This window comes from Topomyia yanbarensis, chromosome 1 (genome assembly GCF_030247195.1).
Source record: "Topomyia yanbarensis strain Yona2022 chromosome 1, ASM3024719v1, whole genome shotgun sequence".
In the NCBI taxonomy this organism is placed as follows: Eukaryota; Metazoa; Arthropoda; class Insecta; order Diptera; family Culicidae; genus Topomyia; species Topomyia yanbarensis.
The window spans coordinates 29,853,259-29,865,582 of NC_080670.1; the positions used below are offsets into that span (position 1 = coordinate 29,853,259).

At 38.2% G+C, this 12,324-nt stretch overlaps 1 protein-coding gene across 13 annotated transcripts in view; it reads right to left on the bottom strand.

Annotated features, from left to right (window-relative positions):
* Window positions 1–12,324, bottom strand: part of LOC131677221 (tensin-1) — a 659,813-nt gene that overhangs the window by 100,942 nt on the left and 546,547 nt on the right. For 12 of the 13 annotated variants that reach the window (XM_058956937.1, XM_058956931.1, XM_058956925.1 and 9 more), the window contains 2 exons: window positions 7,376–7,981; window positions 6,808–6,867 (listed from right to left, as the gene is read on the bottom strand). In XM_058956937.1, the coding sequence (XP_058812920.1) occupies window positions 6,808–6,867; window positions 7,376–7,981 (666 nt within the window). The remainder of the gene's footprint in view (window positions 1–6,807; window positions 6,868–7,375; window positions 7,982–12,324) is intronic. The other variant, XM_058956928.1, reaches the window with a different exon arrangement.

Sequence of the window (12,324 nt, forward strand, 5' to 3'; positions counted from 1 at the left end):
GAGAACTTTTAGAACATGATATTTCGAGAAATTTTGAAAGTGAAATTCAATCAGTTGTAAAGTTATAGAAAATAGCCTTTTAAAATGAACGGACAATTGAATTATTACTAATACTTTATGAATACATTATCTAAGTTCTTTATTCAATGCAATATGTATGCAAAAAGTTAAAAACTGGATTTCCCTTGAGAACTGGGCCAAAAAATCGAAAAAAATGTGTTGGCGATCCGAGAACTAGAACAGAAATTGTAACTCTTGGACCTCTGAAGTGCATGCGTACAAAATGCTATAGTCTAATGTTTGTTTTCATTCATTTCATTTAATAATTTTCAGTTGAGCAATTCTGTCGTAAACTGCATTGTGGAGCGAGGGTCATAACTTCCTAAATTTAAGTGTTCCCATTAATTTAGTACACTCTCTTTAACATAAACTACTCTAACGAATGAACGAATGGGAGTAGGTTCGATAAATTTTGAAAGAAGCCGTTAAATCAACCACTTAAGGGATTACACCACCGCAAAATTAAAAAAAAAATCGAAATTGATCTTGATTGATTTTATTATTCCATATCAACATTTGAATAGGGCTAATAAGATTTGTGAACAAACTTTTGTTTTGCTGATTTCTCTTATGTGGTTTTTGTTTGAGGCGAAACTGAGTCAGTTCCTAACCCCAACTGCTGTCAAAATGTATGAACTGACAGCGGTTGGGGTTAGAACCTGACTCAGTTTCAGGTTCAAGCGAAGTCGCCATTAATTTGTTATCATTTCAACACAGAAAACATTTGAAATCGATTCTACCAAGGGCAAAGATGTTGATTCATGTGTATTTTTCATAAAATTCAACTCTGTAGCGGAAAAATGAGCGAAATAAGTTTGTTTACAAAAGTCTCATTAGCCCTTTTGAAGAATTACTATTGTATTGATCTAAAATATGGGTCTTCAATATAATATATCAAAATATGGAATGCGGCAAAAAGCGAATAATAATGGAAAGACAGTATTCGAAAAAGTTCGAGTTTAGAACGACTTTCATTCTACTTGGAGTTATTTATTTCGCTTCTCATTTTCCGAGATTTCCCTTACATAAAGCATTTCGGCTATAACTGAGTCAAAAAAAATACAGGGGGCCCTAAGTATTTCTTTCATTTATTTTTTATTAGTAAAAGTCAAATAAGGAAAGATTACATCATAGAGAAGATAAACCAAATTTTGTCCTTTTCAGAATTGTTTTTGGATTTCCAACAAAAAAAAAATCAGAACATAGAACATTGTAAGTTTTTTGCGTTTCTCCATCAGTAATTAGTTAACAAATACAATACAAACAATTTGGAATATCCTTTTCATTATTTATAACAAAACACATGTACAGGAGTCAGGAAATAAATTTCATAAAAGTGGAACATGTAATAAGTTTAACACTTCATTTATTAAGTGAACAGATTCTGTCGAAAATGTTTGAAAATAAATATTTTGTCTCTTGTGATTAGGTAATCAACCAATAAACTTATAAAACAATATTATAAAAATCATTTGGAAGCTTTCCTCTTGGTTTGGTACAGGTGCCTGGAATGCAACATTATAATTCAACTAATGACAATAATAATGGATTCAAGTATGTAGGTACTAGGTTAATAAATTCATTTGGTAAAATTAAAAATAACGTTTAACACACAAATCATCGCATATTATTGAGTGAATATGACTAGCCGATTTAGGAATGTTGCGCAAGAACGTTAGAAACCGCAACAAGTTGAAAACAAAGGCCAACGGACTACGCCTAACTACCCCTCAGTGGATGCAAATAACTGAAGTTCGCCGTCTAACTGAACTCAGACGTCAGCTGTGAGATTCCATCCGAAAATTGTTCTTTTTAGGAAGAATTTGTTTTAGATAGGTAGATTATTAAGAGAGGGGTAATGGTTTTAGCGTTAAAAAACACTATTTGCGATTTTTTTAGAAATTTGGGCGAAGAGAATTGATCAAAACTTTTGTACATTATATTGTATCATTTCATCCAAAAGAGTCATTTCACAAAAAAAATAAATTTCACGCTGAAACCCTTACCCCCTTAAACATACTTTATACATCTTCACCTAAACTCCTTGGCAGGGAAAATATACTCCGATTGAAGAAGAAAAGACGAGTTTGCAATCAAAGTAGCTAGTAAACATAATTGTATTCCGAAAAAAAGAATTTGAATTTCACTACCAATACGCTCATTCAAACTCGTGGCTCATAAATTGGTAAGGTATGCGACGCACCTAATCCCTAAATCCTAAATTATAATCTTAAAATAATCCATTTTATTTATACTCAAAATAAGATTTACAGTTTATGCTTTTAAGACAGATAGTCACGTAGCGAACATGTTCGCGGTGGCCTCATGATGCTGATGCTTGAAGCGATATAAAACTTCGATGTTCGCGATTCTCAAATAAACGAGGTATTCGCTTTATATGTGTTCACCGAATATCGCTTCGAAACTCTGTGGAAATGTTCCAAAAACGCAAAAACCACGAGCCACGAGCTTACCTCGTGTTCGACGATGTGTGCTTCTAAGGTTAATGTGAACTTTTTCGAACATTGTAAAGAGCGAACTAGATGCGAAGCTCGCTTCGTCCGAGCAGAGATAAGTTTTACCCCTAAATGTTCGCAGCGATTGTGTCAAACTCATCGATTGCATGTGGTATGCTTGAGAAGGTGCTTCGTGAAGCTTCGAACAGCAATCAATTCATTTTTCGAACTTTTCCTGCCCTGCCTGTAATTGAAGAGAATTTTATTGCTCCGTTTATCAAAACTGCAGCCCTTGGAGTTGCCAGGTCGTTTCAATATACTAACTTGTGAGCTGAGGAATTAAAACCAAAGATTTTGTGCTGATTTGTCCAAGACTCCTGTAGAAGAGCGATGTCTAGGCGCTTTTTGGTGCACATCCAGAAAAGGACGCTTGTGGCACCTTTTGCATGGTGAAGGTTGGATGCTGCTCATTTTATCGATGTTTCTTTTCCGTCGATTTTTGGGGCCAATGCTTCGTCCCCTATATTGTCCCAGGCTCTGTGTTTTGTGCGACGTTCCAGTGGCCTTCTTCGGCTCAGTATTTGCTACACCTCTTACTGTTTGCGCACCTTTGCCTACAACAGGTTTCCGATCCTATCCTTGCGTATCAGTTCGCAAGTCACATTCGGTAGGGTTCTTTTGAGACAAGATGCCACCAATACACTCGATATCCTTGCTGCGGGCTTGCCATGATCAGAAGCCCGTTGTGAAGTGTTCTTCGTTACGCTAATCAAGAGCTTTTTCAGTCCATGCTTGTCTAGAACTTCCACGTTCGGTGAAGACCGGGGCCCCCTTCAACTGGCGCATTCTAGTCTTTGCAAGTACTTAGTTCAGCTGGTTGTGTTGGGAGGTTATCAGTTTCACTGATCTACCACCAACAACAGCTCTGCCGTTTTGAAAGACCATTCTTCTCTTCACGACCCTCCAGTGTTCTGGACAGAAATTGTCGTTCTGTTTCTGCACCAGGCGGAGGAAGCTTCCATCGGATTTGTCGATGCTGTCGGGGAAATACCCGATATAAAGCGCTTGTTTTGGAATTTGCGACGCTTCAACGGCTACCAACGAGGCACCTTCCCAGGGCTTAATCGCAGCTGTGCCATCCTGCAGCCACTTTGCTGTATTCTTGTCCTCATAGACCACTTCTAGATACCCTTGTTCGTATGTGACTCGCTAAACTTGGGCTCTGCTCCATGGCGCTATCAATCAGTGCGCATCGACTAGCATTCAGCAGTGCATGGCTAAGGGTATTCGCAGGGTAACCAACCAACATGATAGTCATCCAGCTCAGTATTTTGTGACAGTCTAAATTTTTTTTTTGGTTGAGGCTCCTTCCCGTACCCACTATTGTTTGGCGACTTGGTATTCGTCGAACGCTGTCGCTTGGTTTGTACCTTCCCCATTGGGATTTTGGACAACTGTTCAGCAGCTCCTCAAGCTTGCTTTCCGCGCAATCCTTCTCCTCACGCTCATGGTTATCAAGATTTGAGAGTCGGCTGGTGATCACCCTCTCTGATATTTTGTCAGGACAATCTTTCGTTGTTCTTTGCTATGAGTGAATCTTTTCCTGGTTTTAGAATTCCTACTGAACCGAATATGTTCAAATATTCTTCTCTGATCCCTAGACGTGGTCTCGTAATCCTTTTTGAATATTTAGTACAAATTTTCCAATGCAAAATTAAAAAAAAAGCATTTAATTTGGATCTTCAAGGTAAATATTATGCTTTAGAAAGAATTTACTCGAATTTGATTTTATTCGTCTGATAGAACCCATCAAACATAAGAGGTTGACAAAATTGGACCAAAAAGTGAAAATCAGTGAATGTAACCAAAATTTCAATTCTCCATGTCTTAAAATCTCCAAGTCTTAATTTTTTCGATTTTACAATTCTCCAATTTATCCATTCTTCAAATTCTGCCTTTCGCAATTTCTACAATTCTTCATTTTCTATATTTCTTAATTTTTTGAATTTCTCCAATTCTTTGTTCTTGAACGCTTGTTATCTTTTCTTGTTGTTTTATTGTTTCTTGTTTCGTGTTTTATAGTTGTCTTGTTTTACGATTTTCATTTCTTGTTAATTGTTTCTTGTTTTTATTTCTTATTTCTGGTTTCTTGATTTCTTGATTTCTTAGCTTCTTAGTTTCTGGGTTTCTGGTTTCTTTGATTCTTTGTTTCTTGTTTTCTTGGTTTCTAGGTATCTTGGTTGCTTGGTTTCTCAGTTTCTTAGCTTCTTGGTTTCTTGATCTCTTGGTTTTTTTGTTTATCGGTTATTTGGTTTCTTAGCTTCTTGGTTTTTGATTTCTTGGTTTCCTGGTCTCTTGGTTTATTGGTTTCCTGACTTCTTGGTTCCTTGATTTCTTTGTCTCTTGTTTTCTTGAATTCTTAGTTCTTAGCTTCTTGGTTTCTTGAATTCTTAGTTCTTAGCTTCTTGGTTTGTTTTATAGGTCTCTTCAATTCCTGGTTGGTTGGTTTCTTTAATTCTTGGCTTCTAGGTTTCTTGGTTTGTTGAATTCTTGGTTTCTAGATTTCTTGGATTCTTGGTTTCTTGGTCTCTGGGTTTCTTGGTTATTCAGTTTTTAGCTTCTTGGTTTCTTGATCTCTTGCTTTCTTTGTTTATTGGTTCTTTGGTTTCTTAGTTTTTTGGTTTCTTAAATTCTTGGTTTCCTGGTCTCTCGGTTTCTTGGTTTATTGGTTTCTTGTATTCTTGATTCCTTAGTTTCTTTGTCACTTGGTTTTTTGGCTTCTTCAATTCTTGGTTTCTTGGTTCTTAGTTTCTTAGTTTCTTAGCTTCTTGGTTTCCTTGTTTATTTTCTTAGATTCTTGAATTCTTGGTTTCTAGGTTTCTTGGTTCGTAGGTTCTTGGATTCTAGGTTTCTTGAATTCTTGGTCTCTTGGTTTCTTAGTTCAGTGATTTCTTGGTTCCATGGTTTCTTGGTTTCTTAATTTCCTAGCTTTTTGGTTTCTTGGCGTCTTGATTTCTTGGTTTCTTGTTTTCCGGTTTTCTTTGTTCTCTGTTCTTTGTTCATTGCTGTTGGTTCTTGGCTCTTGTATCTTGTTTCTCGTTCGTTGCTTCTTGTGTCTTCATTTTATTGTCAAAACATATCAAATAAATAGCTTAAAATAAATTCCTTCGACGACATAAAATAAGGAGATTCAACCACGAAAGTCGTTCCCGCATGTCCAACCCATTCTTCAACAGAAACTTTCCTTCGACCCTGATGCAACTCGAGCACTGCCCCGAGGATACCCACATTCCTTAATTGACTCCCGGAGATGACTAAAGCGAGAGAAACCAGAGCCCACATCACGGACATCTCCTTTTGTGGGTACCGCGAATCAAAATCAGTAAAGCGCGCAAGCGGAATGTGAAAAAGGTAGCGAACCAGTTTTTTCTTCCTCAACAGCAAAGGAAAACCAGCACCAGATCGTTGAAAAATGTTTTTGCGAAAAATCCAAGAGGGTGATGTGACGTCATATTTTTGTAGCCAACATAAGAACTTTGCTTGTAACGAAATTAATTCTCAATACGAACGAGGAGCACTTTAGTTTACATCAAATCAGTTAAAGTGTTCATTGTTTTCTTTTGTTTACTGCTACTATTGTTTGTTGATGACATTTTAAGCGATTTTGACGTTGTCAAACTGACTCCATCGATCGGTAGAAAAACGATGTTGCCTATTGTCAAACTCTGTATGTAGAGATAGGGATGCCAGTTGCCTGGAAAAATCGGAACCTAGATTACGATTTTTCGAAAATCTGGCCTCACTGCCTGTAAGTGACATTCTGACTGCACAACCGGCAGCGTACACAATGGACAGAAATGAATTCCCGTAAGCTGTCAGACAGAAAGTCCCCTCCGTTCGCTTCCGGATCACATAAAAGGGCCTCTCTGTCAGTACGCGAACCAGGAATGTCCATTTTCGAAACGAGGAAACTTGAACCAGGCCACACCGTCGAAGGTTGTTTACTTGCGGAATTTTAAGGTTTTTATTCTTCACATCGGCGGTGATCGCCAGAGAAACGAGTGCCATCAATATTTTGCACGAAGAAAAAAGTGTAACAGAACGGCAAGTGCTAGCTTTGGAGGCGATGGAGTGGGTATGTTGTTTTCATTTTCCTGTACTGAACTATGGCACTTCTGTAGTCGTTGAGGCACCAGGAAAAATTACACTAGAGCTAGGTGACTTTCTGTCCGGTGTTTCGTTCGTCGTACGTAACTCGCCTACTCTGCTGGTCGGGAAGAGTTTGACTTACCTTGCGGACTAGTTTGACTGGGGAAACTGGATGGCGATACGCTGGAGCCCTGTAGGCGACCTGGAAATAAAAAAACCAAGAGAGAATAAATATGATTAGTGATGTTTAAGTTGGATGGTGTCTGCAGTGTGGTTGTTTGGCGAGGGCGTAGAATCAGTAGTTTGAACGTTAAGCCGGCGTAAATTTGTGTTAAAATATCAGGGGCGGATCCAGGAAAAAAAATCCCATTCGAAATATTCACTTGTTCAAGAGCACAGCCTATTCCACACAGAGAAAATGGCCGAGTTAATCCAACTTCGAACGTAATTGGCTTAACCCCCATAAATTTTTTTTTGGGGTATCACATATGAAGAGGGTAAGCGACTCTATTTGACGATATGAGATCGAGAAAATACAATTTGACATTACGAAAGCCAACGTTTTCAATAGTTTAAGAGCTAAGTTCAAACAAAGATTCATAGACTTTTATAAAATATAACATTCAATTTCCGTGACTCTAAAACAGAACTCAAAAAATAGGAGAAACCGACTCAGAAAGGAGAATGAATAAAACAAAAGCAACACTCACGATTCACTGGTCCACTGCTCGAGATCCCGGAATCCATAGACAGTGTCAGCGGGCTCCGAACCGATTCCCGCCCGTCCGCCTGATTCCTAATATGCGTTTGATGCGATTGCTGCTGCCGCTGACCGACCGGGTTCTGGTTCTGATCGTAACCGCTCCCGTTCTCTATCACTTCTCTGTAGTTACCACTGCTATTATTATTATTATTTTCATTTTCATTTGGATTCACACCACCGTTAAGACTCTCACTAGTCACTTTCCCCTGGTAACCGTAACCGACCCGACCCGCACTGGAAACAACACTTTGGTAGCGTTTGGCACCTTCGTAAACGTAGTTTGCGTTTCGCGGTGGAGGCGTCACCGGCGGTTGCCTCCCAGCTCCGACCGTGGTGGTGGTGGTGCTGGTGCTGTTGGTACCATTGACAATCGTTCTCGTATTGCTAAACTCGACCGGCGGCGAGATCAGTGTCTGGGGAATACCACCTCCCGCTACTCCGTCCCGATCGAAGGCGGCGGCGGCGGCGGTGGCGGCAGTTGGAGATTTGGGACTCTTGAGGATCGTCGCGTACAGGGAACCATCCAGCGGACCCTGCGTGTGGTACGATTCGTCTGAAATGAAACCGAAGAATGACGATTCGATTAGGTTTTTTTTTTCGCAGGTCGTACCCAGCGAGGCATTCGTAGTGAGACACGATCGCCGTCGTTATTTGCATGCAGTGGCTTGATGGCCTTGTTGTGGTGCCCAAAATTATTGGGCTCTACCAAATATGGAAGTGGACTGGCTCGATGGCATTTGTGTGCTTTGGGTTGATGGAACAACAAGAGACGACGGCAGGTGCGAAAGTTCAAGTACCAAGTTGTGACTTTTGGGAATCCGATCGGTAATCCACTCAAAGGATCGCTGCAGGCAAAACCATTTGCGAAGAGAGAATGAAAGAGCATAGTCATAGGCTATTTTTTAAATAATTATTTTTATATGTACCTCCATTTAGGCTCAAATTGGCAATCAGAGCTTTTTGGGCGGTACTGTGATTGAATATGGAAAACTTTGTGGGGAAGTCGTTGTTAGAAAGTCGAGTATTGATTACGTGTTTCTCCGACTCCTAGGATCCCGTTACAAAAGCAAATAAACAGATACAAAAGTAAACGTTACAAGTTTGATTCGATTTTAAATATATTTGATTGTTTACCAAAGCTGCCATCATCAAATTGTGAGTTAGGTATTTTATATTCGTAAAACAAAAACGAAACTTGAAATTGCCTAGACAAAATATTAATTTCATACAATTAGGTTCTTTACTGAAACAATTAACTTCACTTTTCTTGACAGTTCGATTGTACTGTTTACATGGACTTAGAAAAATTTGTGGATGACTAAATTCGCTCGAAGCAAATCGTAAAGTCCATGTAAACAGTACAGGCGAACTGTCAAAAATGAACACTTTGAATTTTTCTGAGTCCATGTAAACAGTACAAGCGAACTGTCAAGAAAAGTGAGGTTAACTGTGCCAATAAAGAACCTAATTATACTCGAAATATCAATGACAATGATCATGGCCGACTGCGATTATACACTGCGTCAAGTTGATTTAAGACACCCCTTGTATTTGATACTAAATGTAATGCCATAAGTATTATTTTAATTTTTTTCTATATCGATAGTAAGAAGTCAGCAAACAAAATTGTTTTACTGGCCGCACTAGCAAATAGGCAGTGATGTCCCTATCCTCTGTGCAGTAAAGAGAAATTGAAATTACTCCCCACACTCTGGCAAGCAAAACGAGAGCGCTTCTCTTTCGTTCATATACACCACCGTATTTGATATGTGTAAGCGCACGTTGATGGCAGAGGTAAATTTTCATACACCCAACACTGGAACGAGCTAGAGTGTGGAGAAGAGCTCTTGAAATTCTCTGTGGCGCGCTCAGATAAATTCGCCACAGCGCGCGCCCCAGAGTCGCTGTGGTGTATTCACTGGCGTGTATTCACTGGCGTGTGATCTTTGGTTTGTTTTCGTCTTACAAGCGACATTGCGAGTGAGATTGATTTGATTTACACAGGTTGTTGCGTTGTATTGTGTGGATGTCGGTGGCTTATTTCAAGCTTATATGATTTTCTACTGAAGATTTCATAGTTGCTTGGTAAAGCTTGCGAGTTTATAGAGTGTTGTTACACTACCGTGGGAAACCTGAAGTATTCGAGCCTAGGGGCAAACAAGGAAAACGTTTTACGTATCAATGTATCGGCTGGTATAAACAAAGTTTTATAATGATCTGTAGTATCAGATTAATCGTATAACAGATGTAAGACGGGATTTGTACATCCACATTAGGTACGGCCTATTTTTTGTTCGACTGAATAACTCAATGGTAAGTTAACTTATTTTGATTGCGAATTTGGCGACGCCAAAAAGTAAAGTGATCCATTACAAGTAATGTCCTGGTATTACACACGTTTTCGATTATTATCATACGCAGGCATTGTAATTCTCTCACTCACGCGAGAAAAGGCTTATCCGATGTCCAACTTTTCCGAGATAAAGTCCACATAAAACAAGATAACGTTCACGAGAATTCACATTGTTACTTGTTTTTTACATTTCTTATAAAAGAAATGTATAGAATTCGCTCAAACTTTCAAGATTTTTTCCGAGGCCCGGAGGGCCGAGTCTTATAAACCAATCGACTCAGCTCGACGATTTGAGACAATGTCTGTGTGTGTGTGTGTGTATGTAACGGACAAATTCTCATTCGAGTTTCTCAGCAATGGCTGAACCGATCTTATCCAAACCAATTTTAAATGAAAGAACTAAAAAACAGTATGAACGCTATTAATTTGTTTTTGATTCTGATGTTTAGTTTCCAAGATATGAATGTTTGAATGCGTAAAAATGGCGTTTTTTGCAGTTTTTTTTTAATTATCTGCCGAAATTGACAATATAGATTAACACTTTATATGTTTTTTGACAGCTTTAACGAATACCTTTAGAAAAAGCTATAGATTGTTGAAATCGAACTATTATCAAAAGAGATATTTAACATAAAATGCGGGCGAAAGATTTTTATCATTTCCCATTGCCAGAAATATGACCAAAAACATGTAATCTATTATTAACGCCAAAACGGCTTATTTTAGATCAATAGTATCTTCGGAGAATTTAATGAAGGCAATATGCCCTTTCTTTTGGTATTGTGCTTTTGCTGATTAATCCCCCTGTGAGTGAGATATTTTCACAAATTTTCTTGGAAGTGATTATATCGAAATATGTCTTCAGCAAATTTGTAGCTCTTACTTTTGCGAATAACTTTACTGAAGACTTCAAATATCTATTTTGAATACTTTGAAAGTTATGGCTTGTTGTTTGTGGATTACTCTTTGTCGCCTATTTATTGTTCAATATAGTAATAATCCATTGAACTAAGCCAAACATTATTTCAATAAAACAAATTTTGTATTTCATTTTTCTATCTACAACCGCTAGAAATAATCACCGAACACTTCCAAGTTGTCTGGAAGGAACTTGATAACTTATCAGTGCAAAAATGTTCATTTGTACGAACCTTCTGATTGCAATTTTTCTAACTTATAACCATCGGATCGATCTGAAACATATCGGAAAATAAAAAGCGAAATAAATAGCTACAAGCAACGGCATAGCCAAGAGAAAGTTTTGGGGTTTACCACCATACAACACCCCCCCCCCCCCCCCACCACACCCAACAAAAAAAAATTGGATTGAAGTTGAAAATTTATTGATGCTGACTGATTTAATTCAATATTACAATAACAATTATCTGATCCGTAGATTGATAACCTGTTGTTGTAAACATCATGAGGACTTTTGATAAATTGTCGGAATGGGGTCCTGATATGTAACTGATCTATTGGTCTTGATTTCACAGTTGTCTAATAGCATCAATATCAAATTCCTGCCTGAAAACATTCCAATAGAAAATTCCAGAGTTCTGTAATCAATCATAATCCTCAGATTAATTTTCAAATTGAGCTCGTTTTTGTAGAGATGTACTGTAATAAGGGTCTTTATTTAATAGGAAGCGAAGTTAAAATTGATTTAATGAAACATAGTACTGCTCACCAAAAAAATGCATAACTTTCAACATTTTCTAAAAATGTTTTTGCCTTTCTCATTCACTCTAAAATTCGTCAATCTAATCCCGTCCCGGAGGGCCGAGTGTCATATGCCAATCGACTGAGTTCGTCGAGATCGGAAAATGTCTGTGTGTGTATGTATGTGTGTATGTGGAAAAAAATGTGACCTCTGTTTCTCAGAGATGGCTGGACCGATTTGCACAAAGTTAGTCTCAAATGAAAGGTATAACCTTCCCATCGGCTGCTATTGAATTTTTTATTGATTGGACTTCCGGTTCCGGAGTTACGAGTTGAAAAGTGCAATCACACAGCAAATTCCCATATAAACTGAAATGAAAAATTTTCAAATCAAATTTGTATTTTTGATTCCAAAAGCCTTTAAAATTCATGAAACATTGAGAAGTTTGGCAAAAATGGACTTTTTTGGACTTTAGTACAGTTTTGCCTTTCTCATATAGAACAGTTATGCAATTACTCTAAAAATCGTCAATCATACCAGCCCGGAGGGAGTATGCAGTGAGGGGTTGCTACTTTAAAATTAAAACTAGTTTAAAATTTCTTAACAAGTTGAAAATTTTCGGCAGGACCTGGACCTCCCGGATCTTTCTCCATGATCCGCCGCTGGTTTCAAGCGATGTTTCAGTATCACATAGTATCTCAAGATCGTGGCTGTCGATCCATTGTATGTATGTGCAAATCGTACTGAACATGTAATATTCATTTCCACCATTGTATTGAACATAACCAGCCATGGAATCGTAGTTTGGACAAATGAGAAAAGCACAATTGCACCACTAGGTGGATTAAAACAGGTTTTTATTTTGGGAATGCGTCGAGTTGAG